Source organism: Cavia porcellus, unplaced genomic scaffold (genome assembly GCF_034190915.1).
Source record: "Cavia porcellus strain 051 isolate PalLab524CR breed Dunkin Hartley unplaced genomic scaffold, mCavPor4.1 scaffold_1, whole genome shotgun sequence".
Taxonomy (NCBI): Eukaryota; Metazoa; Chordata; class Mammalia; order Rodentia; family Caviidae; genus Cavia; species Cavia porcellus.
The window spans coordinates 122,045,368-122,060,900 of NW_026947484.1; the positions used below are offsets into that span (position 1 = coordinate 122,045,368).

A 15,533-nucleotide genomic window follows, 5' to 3' on the forward strand; every position below is an offset into this window, starting at 1 on the left:
TGAAAAGCTGTAGCCCCTCAAGGGATTGATATCAGCTTGAGTAATTAACTCATGATTATGCAAAGATAATTTATCTAGCCTCTTTGTTTTTCTTTTTTTATTGCCTTGGGCTACTTCATTTCTTATTACTGTCTTTACTGAGTTAATGCTACGGGAAAGGAAAATTACAGAGACAATAAACGGATTTGCCCATTTTACTCTCAAACATTTTGCTAAAAGAAAGAAGATATTAAGACAATTTATTTGGGCAAAAGTTGTTTTCTCTTAAAATTTTATATATATAAGAATTTTACAAAAACAGTTCCTAAGTACAATTATTTCAGGGGCTATCTGATTAAGTCGAATTATACAACTGTAATCAATCAGAATAATTTATAAGAGCTTTCATCACATATGAAATCCTTCCTTATACATTCACATATGGTCTTTATAGTAATAGCAAGAATTTTTAAAATACTTACTGGATACTGGATGACTGTAACAGCCCTGTGAGATACGGAGTGTTGACACTTATTAATACTTCTAAAATAAGAAAAACTGAGATTTGGTTTCAGTTTTAGCTAATGATCATATAGATATTTAGCTGTCTTTTCTGTGACGAGCCCCTTAAGTAAAAAGAAGGTTCTAGTAAAGACCTCTTCTTTTTTGAACAGTAATTTTGATTTATCACAGGAAGGCTTGTTTTGTTTTGTAATGAGACAAAACTGCTAAAGCATAATTTCTGTGCTGACAAGCTTTTTGGGTCTGTCTAGCATTTTATCCACTGACACAGATCCTGACTCCTCTCAGGCAGGTTAGCCTGAGAGTGCTTCTACCAGAAAAACATCCGTGTGAGAAGCAGTGTTTTGAAAAGCTAGAAATTACTGCAAGAAGGCAGTGTTAATAGATTCCCCCTACTGTTTTTTGCCTTTGTTTTAAATGCTGCTGTTCGCCTTTTATCTTAAGATATTGACAACAAAAGACTTTTTTCCTAATAATTTTTTTCGTTTTGAAAATCATTTTTTGTTAAAAGAGGGAAATTAGCAGAATTTTGGTTTATTCAATCAATATTGATTATTGTATATTAGGCATACTTGAGGTTCTGGGAGTTGGGAGCAAAGAAAGAGAACAAAAGTCCTTTCTTTGAGGAGATTAAGGTAGTGTATAGTGGGAACACAAGAATAAATAATGGCGAAATAACTTGTAAGGTGATAAGTGTTTTTGCTAAGGTGAGCAAGATAAGGCTGGGAGTGCTGGAGGCATTTGCCACCTCTTGTACTAAACTTTGCCTTTTTCTAGCATATATATTATCACCTGACATACTATGTTTTCTTATGCATTTATTATCTTTCCTCCTCTCACCCAGGTCTCCAATAGAAACGAAACTGTATGAGGGCAAGAATATGTTTCCTCTGTTTTGTTTGCTTTTATATGCTGTGTGACAGAACATCGCCTGGGATACAATAAATGCATAATGCATATTTGTTGGACTAGTGAAGTGAATGTATTTTATAGAAGGTTGTCAGGATAGGCTTTGCAGTCACCTAAGGAGGGATGTAACAGAGAGCATAGATAATGTGAATATCTTGAGAAACAGGTCCAAGCAGAAGGAAGGAAGAGTGAACAGTCAATCAGAGGCAGATCTCTGTAGGCCCTTATAGGGACCTTGCATTTCTAAGGGCTAAGGAGGTTGAACTGTTGCAGTGTTTGACTGACCAGAGTGATGTCATTGTGGTTGTTCTTCTGGGAGGAGATCAATGGAAAGAAAAGACAGAAGTATGAAAACTAGGTAAGAGGCTGTGACAAAATCTAGACGAGATTGATACAGCCAGGGTAGTAGCTGTGAAGGTGATGTAAGGTGGTCAGATTCAGGGTTTGCATTATATTGGAAGTAAAGCCAACAGATTTTGTGAGTGAATTGGATGTTGGGTGTGAGAGAAAGAAAAGTGTTTAGGTGTTGCTATATTGAGGATAGAATTGATCTATAAAAGACTACAGAATCAACAGGTATGAGAGGCAGAAACAGTTCTGGCTAGCCATGTTGTGATAGACAGATATCTTATGCAGAACTGTCAAACAGATGTCCAGTCTAGCAATACCAGTTTGTGAAGTGAGAACATATAGATTAAGGCCTGGATCCAAGATGACATATCTAGGGATCAATACAGAAAAAGAAGCATTCCTAGGACCAGGGCTTGAGTGTTTCAGTTTAGTGTTCAAAGATTGAAGGAAGACTAGCAAAGCACACTAAGAACTGTTGACCAGAGGGAGAAAGGGCAGCCAGTGAATATTCTCTGAAAGAGTGGGAAGAGTGTGGCAGGGGAGGCATCATCTTTTATTATTATTGCTGATGGGTTACGTAGTAAGATGAGAAATGAGACTTGAGTACTCTAAGAGCAACTTGGAGGTGTCCTTGACAAACAATTTTAGGGAGGTGGAGGGAAGTAAATTTTGGTTAAAATGGCTTTAAGAGAAGGGAAAAGGAATTGTGGACTGCTAGTAACACAGTTTTTCTGAAGACTGTTGCTGTCCAGAAGAGCAGGCATTGTCGGTGTTCCAGGACGGGATGTAAGGTTAAGGAAGGATTTTTAAAAAATTGTTTGTTGGTACATTTCAGGTATACATAATGGTCCCATTCATCATAGGGAATTTGTACCTGTGCATAATGTCTTGGCTCTTTTTTAAGGATTTTTTTTCAGGTGTAAGAAGTTATAATGTGTTTCTGTACTAATAGAAGTGATCCAATTAAGGAAAATTGATAAACAGGAGAGCTGGGGAACAATGTAGAGAGCAGTATTCTTCAGTAACTATCCAAAACTGAAGAAAGAGATGCAGTGCAAAATAATTAGCCAATAGATAGCTGTGCTTACCAAATGTATGTGTTGATCATTTATGAAGGAAGGATAAGACTGAGGTGACCTGATTTTAATAGTAACTAACAGAACAGTAGACGAGGAACCCTGTTTTTCTAATACCATTTGGACAGGACATACAACCAATACCATGGCTTTTTAATTTTTCTGTGAAATAATTTTCTGGTGATTTACAGTAAAATGAATTCTTCCTCAGAGACAAAGAGAAAAATAATTCTTTCCACTTCTAAGATGTTCTCCTGCTGTTTTCTAAAATGTGTATATTATTATTTTCACAAGTCACAGTGCAAAATTCATGGCCTTTGTACATTCATGGATTTTTCCTTAGAACCTAACATATTGGTTTGCAGAAACTTCTGCAAATTTGCAGAAATTGCAAATATTCTCTGCAGGGTTTTGTTTTGTTTGCGGGGGTTCACAAGTAGCCAATCTGAGAGTGTTACTCAGTTCTTGCTGCTAGTTGGCTGCTGCCCTGTAACATCTCCAGAAGATGCACCACATTCCAGCATAGTGACAGGTTGCAGTACTTCGTGTAGCTATCACCAGTGTTGTTGGTTTTGTTCTTCCTAAATCCTAAGATGCTACCAAAATGTCTTGCACCTTCTAAGGCTTTATTAATACAGTATTTTATTATGTTAAATTACATAACTGTAGGAGACGTGGCATATTTAAGGTTTAAACTGTAAAAATAGGTATTTATAGGCATTTTTCTAACTGTATCTGAAATTTGCAGTTTGTTACAATTTGTGGGTGCTCTAGGAACATAACCTCTGAATTTCAGGGGTCCACTGTCGTATATTACTATCTTGACTTTGTAATTTTTTTTCTTTTTTTAACTTTTCAGGCTGGAGTGAGACAACTTTATGTACAGATTGACTTTGCCGCCATGTAGTGAATAAAATTACTCTTTTTGGACCAAATTCTTCTGGTACTGTACAATCTAAAACATTGTACTCAGCTCTTTAAAATAGAGAAATCATCAGAATTCTTAGCACCAAGTGACCAGGTAGTACTCTGTGGGGAGTTCCCAGCGAAGGGGTCACAGCTAAGAGGTTCTCTCCTGGACTTCGGGTCTTGTCTTTTGTGCCCTTCTCCCCAAGCCATTCTTCATTCTGATCTCTGGGGTTTCTGGTTTTGTTCAAGGGTGTTGGCTTGTCCTTTTATGGGGGAGGGAGGGAGGTTTCATGCCAAATGCCCCATCCCCTCATCCCTGTCAGTGAGGAATTTAGACTGTGGGCCTCCAACCATCTGGAATATCTTCATGGAAGCTGCTAGAAATCACTGCTTTTACTCCCACAAAACCAGTGTTTATTAAAAAAATTAAAAAGTTACGGAAATCTGTTTATATGTAATGTCACGGTTGTTGACGTTCTTCAGTATAATTATATGTTTGTAAAATTGTTTGTACCTTGCAAACTTATGAACCAAACCATATTGGGTTTTCAAAGTGCCTTTGTATCAGGAAATGTATTTGCCAGCATAGAGTTGTACCATCACAGGTCATGTATTTTTTTTTAAATGACTACTCTGTAATCTGTACAAAATCAGACTCTTGCTAGTATACAGATTGTCATTTTGTATACTTTAGCATAGGTTTAGATATATGAAAAGTTTTTTTTATTGTTTTAGCTCATCAAAGAATGTGTTATCTTGCTTTTTAAAACAAATTCAGTAATCAAATTAAATTACTTTGTGAACTGTGTTTTTAAAACTTTACAGATGCTTTCATTAGTGAGAAAATTGTTTTGATCTGTATTGCTAAATTCCATATGTCTATAAAAGCTCTGTCTGTGATTAATTTTTCTACTGCTGTCCTTGCCATCTTTATACATTTTATTAATGACCAGAAGAGGAATTGTAAACTGCAGGCAAAAATGGTTGTGACAGTGTTACTTTGTGTTTTCATTCTTCAAATGCCAAGTCATACATATATTTTCCTGTTTAAACTTTGCATGAATACTGCTACCATTACTTTTAGGAGTCCTGTATCAGCATTTGATTGAGTTTGAACTTCTAAAGTTAACACAGATACCACAGAAGTAAAAAAAAATAGTCTAGGTTCTTAAGATATTTGAAAAATAAAATTGCAATTTGAAATGTTAAATGCTTGAACACTTTTAAGTATCTCTGTATTTTATGAAAAAAGGTACTGATTTAGATACAGAGTTTCCCATTATGCTTCATTTTATCATAACAGACAAGTTTAAAAAATTGAAATTGTTAAGGAAAAGACCTTTTTAGGGTAAAAATGACTGATTAGAATATAGATGAGTAAAAAGTAGTTTTTTAAAATAAGGAGATAATTTCAGAATGCAGCACAGAGTAGGGCCTTATGGGGAAAGATAAGACTTCCAAGTCAGACTTGTCATCATGTCTACGTTGAGAAGATAATTTCAAAACTGTTTGCTCACTGCCTGGCCATTATAAAATTAAGAATCTGTGCAGTGAATTGTGTTTAATTGGGATAAATGTCGAGGTCTTTTAAGCGGGAAAGTACAAAAGCAAATGACCTGTTTACCAGTATTCCTTTTCATAACAGGAAGTCATTTGGAAATTTGAACCACTACCAAGTCTGATAGAACTTTGGGTTATTCCATGGGTTTGGCATATTATAGAAAATAACAGGTTAGCTGAAGGCAGAGATATTGGATGTGTGTCTTTACAAACTAATTATGTGTAACTATATTGACATTTTACATATGGAGATAATTATTATGTGTTGTAAAACTTATTAGTACATTGGGGCTGGGGATTTAGCTCAGTGGCGTAAGCACCTGCCTTGCAAGCAGGCAGTCCTGTGTTTGATCCCCGGTATTAAAAAAAAAAGTGTAAAAAAAAAAAAAAACTTACTAGTACATCTTAGAAACCCATTTCTGCATTTTATTGAGTCCTCCATTCCAAGTGAAGCTTGCCCCAAAGTATGTTATCACTTCATTTTGCTCCTCCCATACTGTGCAAATCCATGGATTTTTTTTCCTTAACATGGCACAGTGTTTGGTATAACAGTAATTCTGCACTTGTTACCAAGAGATCACTTGTTATATTATTTAACAGGTTGGCATTAGCATGCATGTACAACAGAAAAAAAAAAAAATCAGTGAGGAAGAACAACTACTTTTCCCTGGAAATTTTATCTTACTGTTCCTGGCACAGATGTATCAGTAAAGTAGATATTTCATTGAGAAACACCACCTGATAGGGTTATAAGTAAATTTAGAATTTAGGGTTTCTAATACTCAGCTACCTCTTACAAAACAAAATGTATATCAGAATGTAAATTTGCCAATATTTTAAATACCCTTGAGGGAAAAATTTGTATTGTTCAGAGGAAGTTTACTGTAAACTTTCTTAAACAGAAATACACTATTATTTTTCAAAGGCCATTGTATTACTCAAGTTGCAGGACTTAACATATGTGCAACTTGCTCATGTTTGCTAACTCGTCATGCATCTGTGTGAGGACAGTACCTCATTTATTTATTACTGTTTCTGGTGTCATCATCAGTGCCATTAGCATGCTGCAGAGGCAGAAGACAGTGGTGACAGATCAGTGCTTCAGCATTCTCCAAAGCCTGCACATAGACACCATTAACCCAAATACTGTGACTTTTATGCACCTCTCCAAAGCACTCATATCATTAACTCAAAATGCTGCTTCAATAAGTTATCCGCTGTGGAGTAAGTTTTTACAAAACATAGAACAGTGGGATTTAAAAGCATTCCATTGCTTAACACACACAGCTTAGCAAGGACCATGCTTTGAAGTAGATCACATCTGTCAGTTTACAGATGAAAAAGTGGAAGCCCAGAAAAGCTGTTGCTTACTCAAAGTCACAGAGGTGATCAGTCTGCAGCAAAGCCAAGGCCAAAATTCAGACTTTACGACTCCAAGTCAGTACTGTAGTTCTTTATTGTGCTTTTTTCCCAGTGTACTACTTGCTTTTCTATAAATGTGGGTTAAATATTGTTTGTAAATAAAGGACATGATGACCTCCATTTTTAGTACACGAAGGCACTTTATAAATGGGATATTGTTGCATTCATAACTAATTTTGAAGTTGAGACTATTTACTTTAGTACTTTTTGAAATTTTTAAAAGTTTAGGGGCTGGAGGTTTAGCTCAGCGGCATAAGTGTCTGCCTTGCAAGCAGGCAGTCATGAGTTCGATCCCTGGTACCGATAAAAAACGAAAAAGACAAAAAAAAAAAAAAAAAAGTTTTTTTACTCTTGTGAAGCCAGTTCCTGATTTAAAAGATAAATAAGGATATTTGATTTGTACAACATATTTTAACATGTGGGTGAATTTTTCTGTTAACTATTCAAGTCTCATAAGCACTGCTTAGTTTCCTTAACTTTTTTTTTTTTTTTGTCTACAAGGTGATACTTTTTAGAAACCAGGTTAATTCAGGTCCTCCTATCATTTCAGTCTTGCCACTTTTTTTTTTTAAATCATTGTAAAGCTTTCTTACTCTTCAGATTCTCAAATCTGTGCAAAAATAGGCACTAAATATTCTATTGAATGAATCTTAATTCAATAGGATAAGGTTTGAAGTTTTATCAGAATCCCACATGCTATTTTCAACTCTTCAGACTTTTTTCCTTTTTATGAAAACCTTGGGAAACATTCATTACAAGTTGTATCAGTGGAGGACTGTTTCAAGATATGATTTCCTTTAGAAGCCTTGAGGTTTCAGACCTTTACCATAAAATATAATCAAATTCAAAGACAATGAAAACTTCTGTCAAGTAACTTGATAGAAAAGTACAAGCTATTTAATAGCTAAATAGATGGAACCCATTTCATTAGTGCATCTTTGGTTTATGATTACCCATTTTCTGACTTTGAATTATACACATAGCAAATAAAGGGAATAACCTGTACTAAGTGCATGTTATGGCCTTTCTCACATTACCACTCTTAATCTTCACATATGTATTAAGAAAAATTTTGAATGCTTTTATGATTGACAATATTTCTGAATATATTTTCTGATTCTTGTAACATCATACAGGAGGAGGAATTCTTACTCCTTTGTTCGATCAGTAAGCTGTGCCAAGAGACTGAAATGATATTCCTGACAGAGTGAGCCACAGATAAAACAGTCACTCAAATCCAGTACCTTTCCTGATGACTGTTACGTATGTCATTCAGCTAACTCAGTGGAGCATTGCCCTAGTATGCACAGGGCTCTGGGTTCAATCCCCAGTACCACCAAATTTTAAAAAAAAAAAAGCTTTAATTCTAAGCACTCTCTGCTAGAAAACTGAACAGTTAGCAAAAGATGGTACAGGTTCAACAGTTGTTATAACCTATTTAGACTCACTTCATTTTTCTTTGCATTCTTAGGCATATTTCTCATCTTTGCCATTGATCTAAAACCATGCAGAGTAAAAAAACTAATCAGAACTCCTTGTGCGCTTTTAAAACCATTTTGAAAATGTGCAGTTTTGTTAGCACTCAAGAGTAACTGCCTAAGTGACCGGCTCCCAAGACGGTGCCCATGGCAGCATGAAGAAGTGAACACATGTCTCAGACACTAACAACACCAATAGAGAACTGTCTTCCAAGAGGGACGCATGATTTTGTGCTGCAGGAAAAAGATTAGGATTTGATTTAGATTATACTTTATATCTATCTTTTCCAAACATTTATTTCATAAATAAAAATATATATCATAGTTGCACAACAGCTTTGAAAATTTAGTATTTGTAATTTCGATCATGATATAAAGGAGACTATATTGGTCTTGTACATTCCATTAGCCCCAAATGGAGCATGAATTTACCATGACATGTTCACTGTTTCATTACTATAGATAGTAGTAGATACAAGTAAGGGAGAAAAACCAGTAATTTACTTATTTCAGAAAACACCTCAGAATTTCTTTGGCATTTTTGCACAAGTAGTACATTTGGCTATTTTTTTTTTCAAGTATCCTTTGTGAGCTGCTCATTCTTTCTAATATATAAACAGTGAAGAATGCAAATGTTTGCTGGTTTGCATATTGTTGGACAGGAATTTGGCAGAATTGGGTGTTTGCAACCTAGGTAACTTGAATTTTTGTATTTTGTATAACCAAATCAAGAGTTACATTGTCTCCTTAGTTTTTCTGGAAAATTGTCATATTCATAGTACTTTAAGTACCTATATAATCTGCTATGTTATCCCTATATAATCTGCTATATTATCATCAAAACCCTTTCAGGGGTATTTCTTGAAGGTGCTTCTATAACACTATATTAAATGATGTCAATATTATTAGAATACTTTTTTTGGTCTTATTCTTCTCCAAATATTAAATTTTAGTAGGACATTCCACTATTCACTCAAATTTTCTTTTGTTTCTTGCATGGTAAAACTTCCACTTTAAAGTCTGTTAAGTAATTTCAATGCTTCTCTAACAGCAACTACTTCAGTGATATTTTTCCCACTTGTGAATTTTCCCCCAGCTGTCTCTAGTTTGATAAATAAACACAATGCGTGTTTAATAGTAGAAATATTCTGAATGGGAAAATGCCAGATACATCCCTTAGTATGTACAACACTTTACCTCCCTACTTTTAGTGGTTTTTAAACGTACAGTCAGGTATGGGTTTGGGTTTGATTCCTTGGGTTTGTTTTGATAGCATCAAAACATTTCTAAAAATGTGTAAGAGTAAATGGGGATGTCACAATGGAGACACTACTCATTTGGTTAGAACAGGCTAATGTAGCTGCTTATGATTTGCCCAAATACAAAAAATCTGGGTGTTTCATCTTTTCTACTTGCACACATTCACATATGTATTTTGCCTTCAAATGTATTTTAAAAGAATCATGAGCAACTGTACAAAATTCTTTTTAATAAAGTTTTTTTTAAAATATTTGCCTTAGTTGTGTCTATCACTTGCTGAATGGAAAAGAATACTTGAAGTTACTAGAATAGACTAGAGAGGCACAAGAGGACTAATTGGTAAGAACGATTCTAGTAATACTAAGGAATGAAAGCAACAGAATGATTCTCAGAGATAGGAAACATGACTCATGAGAGAAGAGCGGTTAGAAGCTGGAAATGTCTACACCGAGCAGACCCTTTCGTGGCTTTTATTCATCACTTCATCTCATAACCACGTCCCAAAGTATTTCCAGGATGTGTGCTAACTTCAGATTGTTCTTTTACCCTTTCACTCTATGTGATCTTTTCTTACATGACATAAAGATTAAAGCATTTGAACTAAGCATCTGTTCCCCTTCGAAAAGTTCCTTCTAGTCAGAAAAATTCCTTTTTAAAATAACTGCTTTCACAAAATCCGTGGCCCACTCACACCACCTCAAAGATAATTCTTTCTTATCAAAGCAGACTCTACTATAACTCTTAGTCACACTATAAGGGTTTTTTCTAAGTGAGGCATGGTTATATACATTGATAATCCCAGCACTTAGGAAGCTGAGGCAGGAGGATCACAAGTTTGAGACCAGCCTGGGTTGCACAAGACCCTGTTTCAAAAAGCTGGGGGAAGGAGGCTTTATCCACATGTCTGCTAGAATCTCATTACTAAGTCTCCCTTCCTTCATTGAACTCACCCACTGCTCTATTCCAGAGCCTCACTGATGGCTGCAAACAGAACCACATTTGTAACTGCCTGCTTCCCCTCTAGTCTATATCTAGCTTTATGTCACTTCCACTTCAGGTCCACATCCACCACCCACCCACCCAAAAAGAATTCTGGCCTGGCAGGGAGGAATTTCTGCTGAATCTGATTTTTGTCCAGGCCGTTTAAGCACTTGCTTACTTGGCTTCCTGACTGCCCTTTTCAGGCCCTGCTGTATGCCGCACTTTGACTTGTTAGTTTTACAGCAACTGCCAGGGACTCCTTGCATTTCCTGCTTCTTATTCAATCAGTCCACAGTGGCCTGCAAACTTTCAGAGCAGCTCCTCTGTTTACACACAGGTTTTAGGCAAGTTGTTTAATGTACCAATAATTCACCCTAAGCTTCTTAGTATCCATTTTTAGTCATCCAGCTCTAGGATCTTGAGGGGGTCTTTAATGTCTACCAAGAACAACTTCCTCTGAAAAACTCTCAAGTCTTAATGCCTTTCTCTACAGCTATTCATTTGCTTTGATAGCTCAATTAGCAATTTTTGTGAATCTAAACCAGAGAAAGAGCAAAAACGGAGGAGTAAACAAATTCAAGAGATTCAGAAGATGTAAACAGCACGACAGCAACTTAACTGTTTTCTTCCTACCTAAATGAAGGAAGCAAGAAATAGCACTTTATCCAGATCCTAGCTCATTCAAGCACTTTGTTAGCTCATTTAGCCTACTTCTAAGCTTAAAAAAAAAAAAAAAAAAATCTAACTCCCAGGCTTGGCACATGTTATAACATTCAAATGTACATTTCTACTTTATTTGCTAAATTCCTATTTCCAAGAGCACTGATGTGATGAAAATTGAATGCATATAGGCTGGAATAGTAGGCAAAAAATATTTACTGAAAACAAACTCATTTTTAGTAAGTTTAAAGCCATTTTGAAAAATATTTCTGTGTGGATTGTTAAAGGTGAATTATACTCTTTTTGTAAGCCAGCCAGTGCTAAAGCTAAAAAATTGAAAATAAAACCAAACAAAAGACTTCTTAAAATTTCTTACTGAATTTTGATACAAATATTTTAAAAGCATAGCATTTTAAACGCAAATTCAAGTTCACGTACAAGCACTGGTTTGTCTCAAAGTAATTACAACACGCCGTTTTTGACTTTTCGAAATGTAATAATCACTTGTAAAATTATAAGTAAAACAAGAACTGTGTGTTAAGCACAATTGGTTTTCCACCCTAGGTAGTAAGCTAGGTTGTAATGTTGTTCACCTCTATTAGGCTTATCTGTCCTGTATGCATAATACTACTTCCCCTTGAGCAGTAATTAATACACAGGCCACACTGGCTTCTGGACATCAACAGATAAAGTCAACACATTTGTATACTCATTGGAGCAAAGGCTTCCTATTGGTTGCAAAGACTTTCCCCAGGCAATCCCTTCATGATGGCCAGCAGCCATGTAAATCTATAGAAGCTTCAACTTTTAAGAAAGGAAACTTTCTGATTGGTAAACTGTAGTTCCAAAAGGATAGACCACATTACTGACATGGGCCAGAATATAGACCAACCACAGAGATCTGAAATAGCATGCAACAGAGCATAGTAACTAGAACTCCAAGTTTCTAGCCAAAAGACCAAAGGACAAAGAGAATCAGGAAGTAGAGCAAAGATGGAAAGGACCACACTATCCAACAGAATACTTCCTAATTTTCAGGCTGAGTGGCACACATCCAAGGTAGACCCAAAGAGACATACAGTCTATGAAAACTGAACTGATTTTGGAACCATAGCTCACAGAAGATAGACCAGTAATTGTATCCTGATCCAGGCTGACTGCCTACTACAACTAAAAGCCCGACTTCTCCATAGAACTTAAATAAGACTATGTATAAAATTCAAAATTTCCAAGTTACAATCCAAAATTAGTTGACAAAGTACTGCAGAAATTTCAACTTGAAGAAAAAAATCTATCAACAGATATTCAGGCTTAGATGACATCAAGCTTGGAATTATGTAATAAAATGCTCAAATAAGAAATTACAAAAAATCCTATATAAATATTATGAAACAGATATTATAAAAAGCAAGTGGAAATATTAGAATAATCAAATTTTCAACGTATCGAATGGACTCAGTAAAAGCAGAGTAAGGTGTGTCTTTATGAGACCATTTGCCTTTTCTACTTTTCCTGAGGATTGTGGATGGTATGGGATGTGTAGGTGCCAGGTGATATGTAAGCTTGAGGATACCTGTTTAGTGATCTGAGAAATAAAGACGGGACCATTATCTGACTAAATACTCTGCGGTAGACCAAACCTTGGGATGATTTCTTGTAATATGACTTTGGTAACTACATCAGCAGTTTCCCTGGTTGTGGGAAAGGCTTCTATCCATCCTGAAAAGGTACAAACAAAGATGAGAAGATATTTGAGAGTCTTGTGGCAGGGCATGTGTGTAAAATCTATCTGCCAGTCCTGACCAGGGGTGTGTCCCCAAAACTAATGGGTAGGAAAGGAAGGGGGTGCCATGCGTCCCTGAGGAGAGGTCTTGGCACAGAGATCACAGGTGTGAGTAATCTTAAGAATGATAGCTTTTAGAGAAGGGTGTGTGACTACTGGGGCTAAGAGTTTGTATAGGGCCTGTGATCCTATATGAAAACAGTTGTGTAAGTCAGTGATGATGTCTGAGGCCTGTTGCTGTGGGAGAACAAGTTTAGATCCCTGAAAAATCCATCTCTGAGTGTTTTGTGTGTAACCAGTTTATGAAGTAGCTGTAACTGCTCTGGTGAATAATTGGGCTGAGGTAGACTGTTTGGGACTAATGAGAGAAGATGAGAATGGCAAGGCCCTTGTGCAGCTAACTTGGCTTGTGAATCTGCAAAGGCATTGCCTTGAGCAATAGGATCTGTAGAGTTTTGGTGTCCTCTACAATGAGTAACTGCTGCCTGCTTAGGAGGTTGGGCTGCCTCGAGAAGTTTAAGGATAAAGGGAGCATTAATGATGGGGGCTCCCTGAGTGGTAATAAAACCCGTTCTTGCCAGATAGAGGTATGAGAGTGTAAAATGCTAAATGTATACTTTGAGTCAGTGTATATATTTATAATCTTGTCTTTTGCTAGTGTAAGAGCCCTATAAGGGCAATAAGTTCTGCTTTCTGTGGCGAGGTGCCAGGTGGCAGTGGATTTGCTTCTATAACTTTTGACTAGTTAACTATTGTGTATCCTGCCTTCTTTTGGTTGTTTGTGTCTTTTGAACTGCCATCTATGAACCATGTGTCAAAGGCCAAGGAGAGAAGTGTGCTACTGATGTGAGGGAAAGGGGTGGGAGTCATCTGTAAAAACTCAATACAGTCATGGTGAGGATGGCTCTCTGAGGTGGGAAGTAAGGTTGCCACATTAAGAGGACCACTAGTTGTAATAGAGATGCAAGGGTCTTGAGAGAGAGCTAAGTGTATCTGTTGAAGGTGAGAAAGGGCCATTAGGGCAGGGAGCACCTTATGTGAGATAAGGTCATGTAGATGATGAGGTGAGTGTACTGTAATAGATTGCCCTAATGTAAACTTTTTAGCTTCCTGTGTCAGGAGGGCTGCAGCTACAAGAGCTCAGAGACAAAGAACCCATCCTTTTACTGTGTGATCTGTTTTGACAAGTAAGCTACTGCTTGAAAAGAAGGTCCTTTTTTGTGTCCCAATATACCTATAGCATTGTGGCCATGGCAAGTAGTGTATAGGATGAAGGGTTGGGTGGGATCAGGAAGGGTAAGAGCTGGAGCCTTTAGGAGAACCTCTTTTAATTTTTGAAAGGAGGCATGTATGGGCCTAGTAGGGTCCAGGGGTTCTGATAAGGGACCCTTAGCGGCTTTGTAGAGGGGTTGAGCTAGGGATGCAAAGTTAGGAATCCAGAGATGAAAGAAATGAGCTAAACCTAGGAAAGATGTAACCTGCTGTTTAGTTGTAGGCACCTGGAGATCATGAAGAATTGCCTTATGATCTGAGCGAGTGGTGGGGGTGAGAGCGAGACCTAGGTATTTGACTTGGGGGAGGCTATCTGGGCTTTAGCAGGAGAGACCCTGTATCCATAATTAGCAAGGAAATTAAGAAGACTGGCTGAATGGTGTATGGCTAACATATGGGAAGGCATCTTTAAGATCTATAACTGTAAAGTGAGTGGTGGAGGGAGGGATATGACAGAACATGGTATAGGGACTTGGTACCACTGGGTGAGTCAGGGTACCAACACTGTTAATCACTCTAAAGTCCTGTACCAGGCAATAGGACCCATCAGGCTTGAGTACCGGGAGAATGGGAGTATTGTGGAGTGAATGGGTAGGTTTAAGAAAACCGTTGTCTAAAAGGTGCTTAATTATGGGTTTAAGTCCCCTTAAACATTAGGGAGCTATGGGGTATTGGGGAACACAGGGAAAAATTGAGGGATCCCTGAGACAGATTAAAACAGGCATGGCATGTGTAGCCAGAGTGGGACTGGATGTGTTCCAAACCATGGGGTCAACCAGAGAGGTGGAAGGGGAGGGAATGGCTTTGCGACACATTGTGAGGCTGTTTGGAGGATTAGGGCTATGGGGACAGAGAAAGTGAAGGAAAAATTAAGCTTTTGAAGAAGGTCTCCACCTAAAAGGGGCGTGGGACATGTTGGGATTACTAGGAAGCTATAGGTAAAGAAAAGAGTCTGGAAGCTACATGGGACAGGCCCAGTTTGCAAAGGTTGAGTAGGCTGGCTGTCAATGCCCACAACAGAAACCAAGGACTTACTACAAGCTCCTGAAAATTCAGGAAGTACTCTATAAGTCGCCCCTGTATCCACAAGCAGAGATATTATCTTACCTGAGACTTCCAGTAAAACTCGGGGCTCTGACAAGATTACCGGAGTGGGGGGGCTGGGGATTTAGCTCAGTGGCATAAGCGCCTGCCTTGCAAGCAGGCAGTCGTGAGTTCGATCCCCAGTACCGATAAAAATAAAATAAAATAAAATAAATTTTAAAAAAAAGTTTAAAAAAAAAGATTACCGGAGTGGGGGCTGTGAGCCCCAAGCTCTGTCAATCTTCCGCAGCAAGTCTGAACAGGTCAGTCAGCGATGAATCTGGCATT

At 37.3% G+C, this 15,533-nt stretch overlaps 1 protein-coding gene across 1 annotated transcript in view; it reads left to right on the forward strand.

Annotated features, from left to right (window-relative positions):
- Slc30a7 (solute carrier family 30 member 7) overlaps nucleotides 1–9,716 on the forward strand; it is a 76,524-nt gene extending 66,808 nt beyond the window's left edge. Inside the window, exon 11 of the mRNA XM_003479176.5 lies at nucleotides 3,697–9,716. Coding sequence (XP_003479224.2) covers nucleotides 3,697–3,744 — 48 coding nt within the window. The 3' untranslated portion in view covers nucleotides 3,745–9,716. The remainder of the gene's footprint in view (nucleotides 1–3,696) is intronic.
- Nucleotides 9,717–15,533: the final 5,817 nt, after the last annotated feature.